The following is a 15,576-nucleotide window of genomic DNA, read 5'->3' as shown; positions in this document are numbered from 1 at the left end:
TGTCCATTTGTTATTAGGTAAAAATATACATACAAGGATATAATTGTCATTTTTCTTGATATTTAATTTATTTTTTATGTATAAAATATATTATTTTACTTGTCCATTCAATTCCTTCCACGTGATTGAATATTAAACACACAATTACAAAAATATCTTCTTTCTGAAAATTTTCAAAATACCTTTAAATAACTTTTCATCTTCATTTTCTCTTCTCACAGATAGTTCATCATAGTTTATGATATCAAGTTTGTTTAGTCCTCTCTTCTTTCAATTCCAGGTAAGTTCTTCATCAATTTTTTGTCCTTCTGTCATATATTTATCTTTTTTTTCTTATTCATATAGCTATCCCTCGATTTCTGTCTATGTATTAAATAAAAGCTCTGAAACTTTAATAAACATATCAAATAGAGTCGGATGAATGTATTGTTTCATGGTTAGAAAAATAAAAGCATGGTATGATGCCGTTAAAGACATAGCCTTGATTAAATTTTCATAAAAGGTAGAAACATTGACTTGAACTACATTGTTGTTATGACTAGAAATTCTAGATTTCCTGAAAAGGCCAACAATATCAGAAGCATAGGTTTCATCATTCAAGACATTTTCTTCAATATGATTGTTATAGCCAGAGCTTAATCCACCCTGATAAAAGGAAAGAGACTTGTCATGGTTATTTTATACGTCCAAACGACATCAATAGCTCTATCATGATAATATGGAGAGATACCTTAAGAACCAACATGGGCTGAAATATTGCAACAAATTGTGCTGGTTCTTTCCCTTGATATCCTCAACCCTGGATAACGTAAATGTCACACTAAGATTAATTTTGAGTTTTTGACTGAAAAAACAATAAGCAAAAAAAATAATACCAGCATAGGTCTCCCTTTAAGTAAATTGCACATTGTGCTAGCCAATTGTGTAACCATTTCTTGATTCTCCTGAATCCACAACAATGATTCAATAAAGAAAATTCAATAAAGACGTAGTAGACCCTTATATGCAAGGATATTCGTACCTCGATGCTATCTTTTTTAATCCACCAACATAAGTAATAATCTTCTTTTCGTTCATGAGAATGGTATGTGTAGAGAACAATGTAGCAATATCCATTGTAGAATTTATTAATGTCTTCTTTGGGTATCAGAGTCTTTTCACTGCCATCAATACGTCAAACCTGATAAATTTTACATTTTCAGTGAATACTTAGTTGGCCAAATTATGACACGGAAAACATTCTGATGGTCAGATTCAGACCTCTATCTTTCCAGCTTCTCTTATATGAATCTTGTGTACACATTCACCATTATTAAGGTGGTGTGGAGATGATTCATTGAAAGTGGACTATTTTAGTGAATCTATCTCAATCTGTAACCTTTATTGACTTGGGACATTGTTGTGCTTTGTGAAGTTCATATAGACAGTGATTTTTAGGGGTGATGCTTGATGTCTGTGGTACATTATGAGATTTCTGCATTGCTTTATGTTATCTGCATTATGTTTCTATCTAAGAAGTTTTCATTCTAACCGTTTATCTCTCATGTGTAGTTTACACAATAGACAGGTGTTAGGAATCAACCATTTGCAGTTTATACAATATTAGTGTTTGTAACTGAACACTCGAGCTTACTTTTATTTGTGTTAGTGTGTAATAATACATGTTTTATTTTATTTTATGTTGCAGCCTTAATTGAGATGGATGCTTCTTTATAGTTGGTAACAGTTGTGAAATAGGATAGAGTAGTATGTTTGTCCATAGTCTTAATGAACTATTTGCTGTTTGTTTTCTTCTTTGACTGGTGACTTTAAAATGTATTAGAAATGATAACATTCTTTTTCTTAGTGCTAACAAAATCTAGCCTCATGCCTGGAGGAGAACATGGAGACATGAAAAAAATAACAGTTGTGACATGAAGATTATCACATCATAGTATGTCTATACCAATTACTGAATTAAGGCTAAACTTTCTTATAGGAAAATTTGCAATGATATAATAATCTGCTCAACAGTCAGACAACTTTTGATAAATGAGCGTACAAAGTTCTTCGCTGTTACACGTTAAATTTTTTGTATTTACATCAATGTCTTTTTTATACTATTCACATAAAAGACCATCACTTTCTGTTACCCATTCAATCTATAGAAATTACACTCTTGGCAAAATTAATCAAGACAGTTGCAATTCAAATAGGCTGAAAATACAAGTCTTCCTCTAAAGCTCATAGCTTTACCAAAATCTTAAATAGGAAAGGACCTAAAAGGCAACAATCAACAATCTTGAAATACAATAATAACGATAAAAACAATCATGCCCAAGTCTCAAACATGTAAGGTCGGTTATAAGAATACTCATTGACCATGTTAGAAAATAACAATATTATGGTGTGTTGAAAGTTATGTTGTGTAGGCCCTTCACTTTGACTGTCCCACACATGTCAGATTCTACACTCACCTGTCATTTTTGAAGAGTTCGCGCAACATGGGTTGAAAGTTACAATGTTCGAAATATGTACTTGCAAGGCATCATCTAAAGCATTATATTGAATTGAATAACCCTGTTTACAGTTGCATTCTACCTTGTTTTTCATAAAATTTGTTTGATTATTGCACTCGTTAAGAAGCTGTCTGAAGTTGTGTACAAGATTCGACCTTGCTATTTCCACTACAACTCTTACATAGTTATATTGGTGTATTCAGTTCCTTATCATTTTGGGGGACGGACACAGTGGTGACCACTAGCAAGCAAGACGTCGAAAGTGGGAGGAAGAGCAAAGTAATAGACACAAATAGGGCAAAAAATGACTCAACTTTGTTCTAGATCTCAACACATCTTTTTGATACCTGTTTTGAGACCCCTATTATATAACCCTTTGGAAACATTAGTTGTATAAATTGTAACAGTAGCATGAATCATAATAGTTGGTGCATAAATAAGCCTTTCCCAAACATGAATGCCCAACGACAAGCAAAAAAGCCAGTTGTGCCATGAAAGCCAAGCAATATTAACAAGTGGTGAAATATGATTCATTACTAAAATAATAGACATTGTGTATTTTGAAATTACAGTTATTTAAAAAAATATTTTTTACTATGTTGATTCTCAAATATATTTCATAGGTTAATCAAATAGAAGTAAAATTATGATAAAATTTTAAACGTTGGGCCCGTATTTAGCACGGACGACGCTCATCTAGTAAAGTAAAGAATGGTGATGTTGAAAATTCATCCTTAATCAACCCTTCTTCTTTTTTTTAACTCTAATTAGATCAGCCTTAAGAACTTTACCAGATGAATTAGAAAAGTACAAACTCATAAGCTTCGATGGACTATCAGGGTCAAAAATAAAATCTGTATGTCCCTCACATTTGAAAACATTTACAAGGCTAAATTTCTTTATGCCAAAATGTAGATCTTTACCGTTCAAATTGATGATGAACATATTGTTGCGATTATTTTTTGTCTCAGCATACATCAATCTTCTGATGAGTTCGGGTTGAACCTTCATCCAAGGCAAATCAAGTGGATATCAAAAAGGGGATTTCTTAAACAAGTGAAGCATGTTGACTTTGAAAAGAAGTTCAGTTTTCTCGTTGAACACATCAACATTGACGTATGAACACAAACGTGATTGTTTCTTCTTTAGCTATAATTTTTTTTTTTAAAAAAGTAAATAATAAATAATTCATTTTAGTTAAAGAACTACAAATAAAGCTATGAAACTGTTAAATGTGAATATCACTCAGAATACATAAATAACTACAAATATAATCCAAAATCAAAATTTATGTCATTTTATATACCAACATAGTATCAAATTCCGTATTAATTTGAACAAATAAAAACAACTAATATATACCACTCTATACTAGTAAACAAGTAAATACTTTGCAAAATTAAAAAAATAACAATACAAAATGAACATTAAGAAGTACAAAAAAAAAACTTATTTTTTCAAATAGAAAAATAAAAGATAGCACACCTTGGATAACTTTGTCCTTTTCATATTCGTCCTTCTCATATTACCACCACGTTTAATAACTTTTGTTTTCCATGATGTACACCATATTTCTACAAATAGATAAAATATATTATAACAGTTTTTCACTCAATAGTACAACTAGGAACAAACAAACACTCAACAAAAGTCCAATGTATTACTTCATATATAAAATACTACTTGAGGACAAATACGACTGCGAAACCATTCAACTACAAAAATCCTTGAAACTCCACAAATATTCTTAAAAAATAACCATATAATTAAACCCTTGCTTCATATTATAACGTCAATAATTTAATTTTACAGATCCACTAGCTAGGTTCCAATTATCACTAGATTCACCATTATCTACATAAAGTTAGAAATCCAGCAACACCTACAGATTCAGTTGTAAGGACAATATCTCTCAATTTTCCATTAGTCTTTACATCAAACTCTGAAATCTCACTACATAAGTTATCTATTAGTTAATTAAGACTTATTACTTCGCAAGCAACAGTAACAAAATGCTCTTGCGCTAAAACAGTATTTAACACCTTCCTTTATCCCCATCCATACATCAACATGACAACATACCGCACCGTACAAACAATATCAATACCAATCGAAGATATTATTCATGGAGTAAAATGAAACCATAATCACGTAAATTGGTAGATTCCTTGAGAGGATCAAAACGAACATATCTTAGTAAAATAGGCCGTGCAACTAGATAGGCCAAACAAAACATAACTAGCTACATAGGCAAAAGCAACTCTTTAGTGCATTCCACTATTAAAAAAAAAGCAATACTCACCCCACCCTGCTCTCACTCTCCAATTGAACCCAAATTTCCTTCAAAGATAATTTTTTATGATCGTGATATCCAGTCAACTTTCTCACTTAATGGTTCACTAACTGAAATTACATCTAACTATAACCATAACCATCTAAATTAATCAATCATCAACATCATCTAGCAAAAACACCTAACTCCTAAATATACACAAACCAATAACAACATATCAATCAATATATCCCAGAAAATTCATTTACAGTTTCTCAGAACCCTCTCAACACTTCCCCTCACCATAGCTCCTGCCTCAAATTTAAAAACAAACGTCTACAAGAAAACAACACTTGTTCACTCATTTTGATAACAATAAGCTCATTAGAAAGCAAATTCAAACTGGACAAACAGATTCAAGTTAATAGGGGTAAAATTTGACTTGATCACCTTGTTGAGACGGATTCTTTTTGCAATTGGTATATGGTCTTCAAACTTGCTATCGTGAGGACCCTTAGCATTCGTAAAGATTTCTCTTTACTCTTTTTTCCTCCATAATTGGTTTTAACGAAAGTATCTTCTTTCTCTTTACCCTTTAATTGTTTGTTTCAATCACCTCAATTATACGAACTTCACTACTGTTGGAGAAGAGGTGGAAGCAATCAACTGAAAATTTGGTGTTGTACATAGAATGAGACTGTTGAAATTGGTATTGTTTTTCATTAGACTAGGACTCTTTCGAGGTGTAGCCATAATGGAGTTTTACAAGAAGCAAGAACAATTTTGCGTTATAACAGATAATCTTTAGAAAATAATTCTTTTTTTGTAGGAATTTGTTATTCAAGAAATAGATACAAACCTATTGTTGATAAGGATGATTTTGAAAAATATGAAGAAAAGAAATGATGAAAAGAGCAGTAATCAGTCCACACCAAAAAGGATGAAAAAAGAAAATATTGAAAAGAGGAGTTATTAGTGCACATTGAAAAGGATGAAAAAAAGAAAATGGTGAAAAGATGAGTAAACATTGCGTCAAAATCGATTAAAATATGAATGCAATTTTTCCTGTGTAACGATGGTATTCATTCGTGTTATTTTAATAAGAGAGAAAGAAAATGGGATATTTGCTAAAGAAACATATCAAAATACAATTTGATTGGAGTTCTGAAGTAAATAAAATAAAAGGAAAATATGAGTCCAAAAAACCAACTCACTAACAGAAACAATACTAGTTAATAAATCGAAGAGGAAAATATTATTTTTTAATAAATAATCATGTTTGTAATTAAAATGTTGTTGTAAAGAAAAAGGTTAAAATAATATTAGGTAAATTATGGTCTTAGAAGGTATATTATTGTAATTTTTAAAATTATAAATGATCATATAGTGATAAAACAAGTCATTTTAATAATTTTTTTTTTTAAATTTTAATAATATCTTAATATTCAAATGTATATTTAGATTCAAGCATACTGATTTTAAAGAGCATTTGATAAATTCGATTTGAGGAAATAAAAAATTTGAACTTGATAAGTTAGATCTAATGGAATAAGAAAGTTATACAAGGGGATCACGACCGTGATTATACAATCACTACTAAAAAATAGAAATTAACGACAAATAAATTTTATAGCTAAACAATAAAATCATAGCTAATATTATAATTTTCTGTTGTCATTGTTGCTTCTGAGTTCTAATATAGCGCGTAGTAAATGACCTCTTAGGAATGATGATTATTGTTCTTTTCTGATCTTGCATATTAATGGTACTTATATATCAACCATATTTTTTAAAAGTTCCTCGAGCAAAAAGAACACGGAGAAATGCCCCCAAGGCTTAGCTCGAATTGTAAAAGGGGAAGGATTTATGACTTAGATCGCAGGTTTAAGCTCTACATTATACAATGCGGAGTCCGATATTTAAGTGGAGAAGGGTAAAGAGGGGACCATTATTCACCGAGTTTAGAAGATTGTAACTGACCCAAATTGAGGGTCACATATATATTTCTCGATCATAACAAAAAGAACTCAGTAAAATAGTCATGAAGCTTCCACCTTCGAACGGAATTTCCTAGCGCTTTTTTCAATCCAAAATTCAAGAGGTAATAGATGTAACCTGTTTGTTTACAAGCAGCCGCCTTTAATTAGTCTTTCGCATCGTGGTGACCGAGTAGACATCAAAAGAAAGTGTAGCTTAATTGTTGGGGGAAATCAACGATCTGTCTTTTGAAACTCATTTCCTTTCTCTTTTGAAATAATCTTAGTTCAAGCATTGATCTACAAACTCATCTCCAATAATGTGTGTGTGATTATTTATATAGATTATTGATGCTCTTTTCATTATGTTTTCTTGTTGGAGAATATTTGATGGAGGTAAGTGTTTATGAAATTACGATATTGTTGAGAGAAGAATAAATTAATATTATACCCCCTAGTATTTTTCATATTAATTGCCCACATGAAATTATAAATAATATCATAATTGAAATCTCACACATAATAAAAATTTTAATGCTACTCCAAATATAAATTGAGGAGGACAAAATTGTAATTTTAAGGTGTAAAGTCAATCATAGCCTACAAAGGAGTGGGTGCTAGGAGATTTCCACTAGTGTAAAAAAATAGAATAAAAAGTAGGAAGTGGATGGTGCCCATGTTATTTCCTAGACCCGTTGCATAGGGCATTCATTACGGAGGAGGGAAACTAAAAAGCATAAATACCTATTCTTTCTCCTCTCATTTTCCACAAATACATACATCACAGAGAAAGGAGAGGATAAAGAAAATCTCTTTTTGGCAACTAAAGTTGTCCCAGGTATTTTTTTTTATATGTAATCTCATTTTCTGATTTTTGTTGCTTCTTTTCATTTTTCAAAAATTCATGAATCCATCTCTGGTTTACAATGTGATGTATTTGATGTTAAGAGTTATTGAGGGAGATGAAAGCTTCTATGTGCATTTTTTGTATTCAATAGTTTATGGATCTATGGTGTTGAGTGCTTCTTATATCCATGCTTTGTCATCATTATTTTTATATACATACCTTGTAGCCTGTAGGCTCAAATATGAAACACAAATATAGCGACTTCATTTGGATTCAATGTGGATGGAACAATATATAGTGAGACACCGATTTAAGGTGGTGGATCCAGGATTTGGATTTTGAGAATAGGTTCTAAGATTTGAGCTTTTGGAATTTTTTGAACCCTCAACCACTAAACGAATTTCTGATCTGGTTTGAAATCAAATATAAATGTAACTTTTTTTTAAAATACCATATATATATATATATATAAATATATATTTATTCGACATAATTTTTTGCGGTGCCTGTTTGTTTATGGTTATATGATTTGAGATCTGTTTATTCCAGAATTGGTAAATATTGTTTTGAGCATGAGTTGAACTTTTTCCCCCCTGTTTTAGCTTGTGCAAAGCTGCAAGTGGACGACATAATCTTGAGTACGTGAACAAGTGGTCCGTTTCAAAAAAAAAGAAAAAAAAACAAGTGGTCCAGATTTGCTATTACTTACATCTTGAAGCACATAACTGCCTGAGTGATACAGATCCAAAATCTGAGTTAATACTTCAAATGGTCACTCAATTATGCATTCTTCTCTTAGAAAGTCATTTAACTTTTAATTTCACTTAAAAGTCACTTAACTATGCACTTTTTTCTCAGAAAGTCACTCAACTTTAAATTTTAACTCAAAAATCACTCAACTATCCCACTTTTCCTCATAAAGTCACTCAATCTATTTAATTATTTTTTTAATTAAAATTTACTGATATCAATTATTTACATAACAACCATAATTTTTTAAAAAAATAAAAAAAATCATTTTTACCATTTAATGATCCATCCACCTAACCCGATCCATTAAAAAATATAATATCATCCATTTTATTTTGCCTTTCATCCTAAATTATTCTCTCTCTTTCTCATTTACATTTTTCTTTTTCATTCTCCATTATTGGTGCCTCTTCAAAAAGAAAAGCAACAATGGAGAATGAAAAAGAAAAATGTAGAGGAGAAATAAAGGGAATAATTTAGGATGAAAGACAAAATAAAATGGATCATATTATATTTTTTAATGGATCGGATTAGGTGAATGGATCATTAAATTGTAAATTTTTTTTTTTAAATTTGGGTTGGTATATAAACAATTGATATCAGTAAATTTTAATTAAAAAAACAATTAAATAGATTGAGTGACTTTCTGAGGAAAGAGTGAATAGTTGAGTGAATTTTGCGTTAAAATTCAAAGTTGAGTGACTTTCTGAGAAAGAAGTGCATAGTTGAGTGACTTTTGAGTGAAAATTGAAAGTTGAGTGACTTTCTGAGAGAAAGTGCATAGCTGAGTGATCATCTGAGGTATTAACTCTCCAAAATCACGTGTTAGCGATTTTTAAGGTCACTCAATTTCAAAAATTTATGCATCAAAATTATTATATTATATTTTGTATTGATAAAATAATTTAATTTACATTTTTATATTAATTAAATCACTCAATTAAATATATCACTAAAAAAATTATGACATAACAAATGAAATTTAAGTGTTATAGTTGGGACTTCTTATTACTGGTAGTTTTGTAGAGCTCAGGTTTTAAAAATTCATTTGTTTTGAAGTTAAATCATGTTTATTACTCTATTTTTCAGGAAATTGTGTGCTGCGATAATTATTGAGTTTAGGGCTTATGTATTGTGTGCTACTATAATTATTGAGTTTTAAGACGTGTATATATATTTGCCTCATAAAAATATAACGATATTAAAAAGTAATAAAAACAAACATTTATTATTGGAGATTGAAGATTAATTAATTAGGAGAACATGGCTTTGTGCAGTAGCATTTGGAGTCACTATACACTCCAAATTGAAAGCCCTAGCTCATTTCTACAGGCAGTTGCACCCTTTACCTGTTCTACACCTGGTCTCTTGAATATGTGGCTTGATTCTTGAAAAATATTTACCTCTCAATTTACAGGTCCCCAGTAATAAAATAACATTAATAGAATATAGTTATATTATAATTATTTTTTATCTATTTTTGGTTTAATATAGTAAGAATAATATTATCCTAAATCATGCTTTAATAAGCCTTATATAAAATAAAATGTAAGATATTTTTCTCGCTCCACTCCATCATTTCCACTCATACTTAAGTTTTGTCTAAAAGTATTTGGGATATTAATACTTTAATTTTTAATTTTTAGTTAATACTAATAGTTTATTATTTAATTTTTGTCAAGTTAAAATATTTTATTCACGTGGAGTGTGATGTGACAAATTCTTTAAGTAAAAGAGATAGTGCATTGCACACAGAATGATAAAATTTTTTATAAAGGAGAGATGTGTATTTTTCAAACTAATAAGTAATAATTTAACGATAAAATTCAAAAAGGGATTAACTTAACTGTGTCTTTGACATTTGTGTCTAATATATATATATATATATATGATTTTCTAATGCCAGCCTGTTAAATGTTCTGTTAGGTTAGTCTAATTGGAGCAAATCTGTGTTTTATTTGTTTAGCAATTGGACCATCTCAGATCTTGTTCAGTCACGTGATGGGAGTATTACTGTGTAGATCTAGTTAACTGAGAGGCACTTGTTATTCTTAATTGAACATGGGCTGCTCGTTGCAATATTATGCTTTTATGTATGTTATAAAAAAATAATAAATATAATGATATTTTAGATTACTAGAATTAAATAAGTTTATCGACTATAAATTTTTAAAATATTTTGAATTGCAAGTTATGATAATTTATAGTACTTTTTATATATAAATATATAAATTTCATTTTAAAAATTTTAAAAATTGCATATGATAATTTTAATTGAATTTAAATTTATTTAATTTTTTAAAAAATTAAAAGTATGTTGATTCTGTGCGGACATATATGCCTATTGAATTTCTGCATTAAATGAGGTACTTATACCAAAAAAAAAAAAATTGCTGATATTTTGCTGATTCTGCTCCCCTGATTACGTGGTCCATCACTCTTTTAATTTTTCCCGTCTTTCTTAGCTTATTCTACCTAGATTATGTGTTCCATCACACTATTGAATCTTTAATTCTCACTCTTGCTTAAGCTTTGTTAATTATCATCCACGTAGGTTCTTTATAATATAGTAATTAGTATTTCTCTAAACACATATTTAAGGGGTTTGTTTGATAAAATGTATTAAAAAAATTAATATATGTATTACTTTTATATATTAGTAGTACCTTATTTGATATATTTTTTTTCCAAAATATGCATTAGTTATAAATTCTATTATATATTCAGGAGTGTATTACTACTAATACATAAACATCTATGGTATTAATAATGCAAAAGAATTTAATCTATGCATTAACATAGTTAAAGACTTAATTGTCCCTTATTTTTTTTATGTCTTTTCCATTATTTATATAGAGGGTATCTTTGTAAATTTATAATTTTTTTAAAAAAAATTATGCAATACATGCTATTTAAAATATACAAAATAAGAAATAATGCAAACATTACTAATACAACATATTTAGTATTAATCTTTTATAACCTACCAAATGACCCCTTCAGTATTGTTAGACATTTTCAAAGTTCAAAATAAGTAATTTTTAAAAAAAAAATCAAGAAAATTATTGGGACTTTTTTTTTCTTTTCATATTTACGGATTTTTTTTTTAAAAAAGGTTCTTAACTACTTTATATTTTTTAAGAAAAATATTTAGAAATAATTAGAAGAATAATAGTAAAAAATAAGTTTTAATTTTTATGCTTTAAATATTATTTTTTCAAATTATATTTCATACGTATAGACAAGTGGAAGTAGTTGAGAGGTGGGCTAGTTGTTGATTCTTTATGATGTGCAAAAGTAGTTAAAATTCAACTATATAGAAAAAATGTCTAATTTAAACTACCTTTTATTACAGTAAGTAATAAAAATGCTACTACTAGATGAAATATAAAATCAATAACCTAAATATTTCTTTTGCACAATTAATCATTTTGTTCAACCATAGATTTTAATTTAATAAAATAAGGCTCTTATTTCAGTATATACTTCAAGCAAAATAGAAGCAAATTAAATTTGAGTTTGTTTTCTCTAGAGTTGAAGTTTAAATAAATATTTTAGAAGACTAATTAAAGGTTTACGAGAAAAGATATGTGATTAAAATATAAGAATTATAATCGAAATATTTCTTTAGCACGATTTATTACATGACTCAAGCATATACATTCATTTAATGAAATGTGGCTCTTATAAAATTTTTATTATTTATTTTTAGTATATACTTTAATAAATTTAGATAATTATTTAAATCTGATTTTTTTCTCTCTAGAGTTGAAGTTTATTTACTTTAGAAGGCCATTAAGTAGAATAAGTATGTAATGAAAAAAAAAATTATACTTAAGAGTGTAAATTTAATCATTTAGTTTAAGGAAAAATAAATTGATTTTTGTATTTTGAGAAAGTAGTTAAATTTATCTCTGTTATTTGTTTGTACCTTATCTCCGTTAGGACAAGGGGTATATACGAATAAATAATATTAGGGACCAACAAGGATTGTGGGGAATGATAAGTATTCCTTCATTCTTAATTAAGAGGTCATAAATTTGAGTCCCCTTGGATATACAATCGTCAATGATAGGAGGGAATGTTTTACCCCTCAATGTGTCGGTGTGAATTCGAATTTAGTCGGACTCCAATGTGGGTATGTACACCATTTGGGAAACCCAAAAAAGAAACTCCTATGTCCCGACACGACGTTAAATTTAGTCGGGCTCCAATGTGGATATGAGACATGCAAGCTGCTCAAATTCGGGTGCGGATCTAGAGGTAGGATCCTCTATGATCTAAATTTTGTTATTCAGGGATACATATCAATGTATGGATACGGATGCAGAGATTTGACTCAAGATAATTCAAATATTTAAAAATAAAATATAAAACCTAATTATGAGATATTGTGAAAAAACTTGAGGATAATATATAGATAAAGAGGAGAATCCTAAAGGAGATAAAAAGAAAAGGGAGTGACAATAGAGATTTACATATAGAAGGTGTTCTATTTTCTTCAATTCACATTAGTTTTTGTGTTGATTATAAAAAATCATTGAATTAATTTCTCCCTCGAATTTGGTCAAGAGTGACCCAAAACGGCTTGACAAGATTGGGTACAAATTACCCACATCCACGTACACGAATGTGGCACTGAAAGTGAATAATCGCAGCAACTTTGCCGTACATTGGGGTAAACCAAGAAAGTTATGATCCTATTAATGCAGACTTGAAACAAGGAATAAAAATATTTGCCATGTGTTTTGTATTTAAAGTTCAAAGTAGTGAATATTAAGTTAAATACTAGCTGAACCATTCTTAACTGCCAATCTTGATTATATGAAGGAATAGTTAATACACAATGTCAAAAAGCAGTCTTAGGAGAATTATCTTTACCAGTTTTTTGCTCTCTTCTTTACTGTTATCTTCTGATATCTATTAGCCAAATTTTGATAACATCAAGAGTTTGTCATAATGCAGGTTACTGAACAATGGGTGCAGGAGGTCGAATGTCCACTCCTTCTGAGGGCAACAAGTCTCAGTCTAATGTCTTCCAAAGAGTTCCTCATTCGAAACCACCCTTCACTGTGGGTGACGTCAAGAAAGCCATCCCGCCCCATTGTTTCAAGCGATCTGTCCTACACTCTTTCTCCTTCGTTCTTTATGACCTCGTAGTAGCCTTTCTCCTTTACTATGTTGCAACTAACTATTTCCATCTCCTCCCTTACAATATATCCTACGTTGCCTGGCCGCTTTACTGGATCTGCCAAGGCTGTAATCTAACAGGAGTTTGGGTCATAGCACATGAATGTGGTCATCATGCCTTCAGTGACTATCAATGGCTTGATGACACTGTTGGCCTTGTCCTACACTCATCTCTACTTGTTCCCTATTTCTCTTGGAAATATAGTCATCGTCGTCATCATTCCAATACAGGTTCAATGGATCGTGATGAAGTATTTGTACCAAAGAAGAAGTCGAGTATGAAATGGTTCTCTACTTATCTCAACAACCCACCAGGAAGAATTCTTGTGCTTGTTGTCCAGCTCACTCTAGGCTGGCCTTTATACCTCATGTTTAATGTTTCAGGTAGACCTTATGATCGGTTTGCTTGCCATTTCGATCCCAATAGCCCTATCTACACAAATCGTGAACGCCTTCAGATCTTTGTATCTGATGCTGGTATGTTTGCTGTACTCTATGTACTTTACACTCTTGTGGCAGCAAAAGGACTTGCCTGGGTTGTCTGTGTTTACGGATGTCCATTACTCATTGTCAATGGATTCCTCGTATTGATAACATATTTACAACACACACATCCTTCATTGCCTCATTATGACACATCGGAATGGGACTGGTTGAGGGGTGCTCTTGCTACAGTTGACAGAGACTATGGAATTCTCAACAAGGTATTCCATAACATCACAGACACTCATGTAGCACACCATCTGTTTTCAACCATGCCGCATTATCATGCAATGGAAGCTACAAAGGCTATAAAACCAATATTAGGTGACTATTATCAATTTGATGGGACATCAATTTGGAAGGCCATGTATAGAGAAGCTAAAGAGTGTGTTTACGTCGAGCCAGATGAAGGTGACCAAAACAAGGGTGTCTTTTGGTATAAAAACAAGTTTCATTAGACTTAGCTACTAGACCAGGGGCAAGGCTGGTAAGTTTAAGTCCCCATCTAGAAGGGATTTGCTTCCATTTTTCTTGAATTTAAGCTTGTTTTGATCGAAAGCGGATTCCAGTTTTCGTTCAAGTAATTTTGTTATTTCACTGATTTTAGACAACTGTGGTTGCTGCTTTATTTTCCCAAGTCACAATGTGTAAAGGGAAATACGCCTAACATATATTTCAAGACACCATTTAAGTTCCATGACAATATTTCATACTTTATCTTCCTCAATATTCAAATCCTCTCTGCAATAGAAAAAAAAGGGAGCCGATTTGACTATGTACAACCTAACGATACATCCAATACCAATGATTTGTGCCTAGAATGCGTTGCTAGATCTTTGCTCTAGATAGCTATACATGCAACAACAAAGGCGCTTTGATCCCGGGCGCGTGAAAGCCTGTGTGAACAAGCACCGAAAGCTTCTTACCGGTGTGAGTTAGTGAAGCTAATAGTTCGGAGTAAACGATGGTCTACGCGGTACACCATGAAAGAAAAAATAGGCTATAGTCTGAAATAAAAGTGCAAGCATATGGAACCATATATAGATGATATTGTTCAAAAGAAGAGAATAGATTTGAAAGTAACATAAATACCAAATTACTTTTGAAAAACAGTTGAGTTCCGTTAGGGAAATGAAATACCAATCTCAATTAAATAACAACACTGAAATTTAGTCCAATCAATTGTTTGATTATTGCGTATTCTTCAACAAAAAATATTATTGTGTCCTATTTTTCTCGTGAAAGACAGTTCATTAATGCAATAACTTTTTTTTAGGGTAAAAGAGAATTTAAGAGTTGCCACATAAAAAAATTAAAGGTCCGTCGGAAACCATTCTAATAAATTTGTAATTTATGTGGGAGAATTACATGAGAAATAAGAACTCATTAATGATTAACTAAAATGGCTAGGTGATAAAGAATTTTAAATTTTATTAAGACAAGTAAATCAAATATGCAAGGTTGATTATTTATTTAATTAACACAAGTTTAGATGTTTGGATAATTGAACAAACTAACTAATTGAATAATTAAAATGAGTAAGTAGAACTAGAAATGTAA

General features: G+C 30.4%; 1 protein-coding gene and 1 long non-coding RNA gene across 3 annotated transcripts; one reads left to right on the top strand and one right to left on the bottom strand.

Annotated features, from left to right (window-relative positions):
• Positions 1-236: 236 nt before the first annotated feature.
• On the bottom strand, positions 237-5,688 carry LOC107014013. Of its 2 annotated transcripts, none has more exons than XR_003577361.1 (4): positions 5,221-5,688; positions 3,984-4,072; positions 731-3,503; positions 237-645 (listed from the first exon to the last, which is right to left on the bottom strand). It is a non-coding gene; the product is annotated as an uncharacterized LOC107014013 (long non-coding RNA). The 2 variants fall into 2 exon arrangements; XR_003577360.1 differs by having other exon boundaries at positions 237-944; positions 1,022-3,503.
• Positions 5,689-7,428: 1,740 nt separating this feature from the next.
• LOC107015240 (delta(12)-fatty-acid desaturase FAD2-like) lies at positions 7,429-14,719 on the top strand. The gene is made up of 2 exons (XM_015215447.2): positions 7,429-7,584; positions 13,309-14,719. Exon 2 carries the CDS (start codon positions 13,320-13,322, stop codon positions 14,472-14,474), a length of 1,155 nt encoding a protein of 384 aa, XP_015070933.1. The 5' UTR covers positions 7,429-7,584; positions 13,309-13,319; the 3' UTR covers positions 14,475-14,719.
• The last annotated feature ends 857 nt before the right edge of the window (positions 14,720-15,576 follow it).

Source organism: Solanum pennellii, chromosome 3 (genome assembly GCF_001406875.1).
Source record: "Solanum pennellii chromosome 3, SPENNV200".
NCBI lineage: Eukaryota > Viridiplantae > Streptophyta > Magnoliopsida > Solanales > Solanaceae > Solanum > Solanum pennellii.
The sequence above is the reverse complement of the archived record's forward strand: the minus strand, read 5'-3'. Positions and strand labels throughout refer to the sequence as shown.

Coding starts and splice junctions, on each gene's coding strand:
- LOC107015240 (XM_015215447.2), top strand. CDS start 13,320: ATGGGTGCAGGAGGTCGAATGTCCACTCCTTCTGAGGGCAACAAGTCT.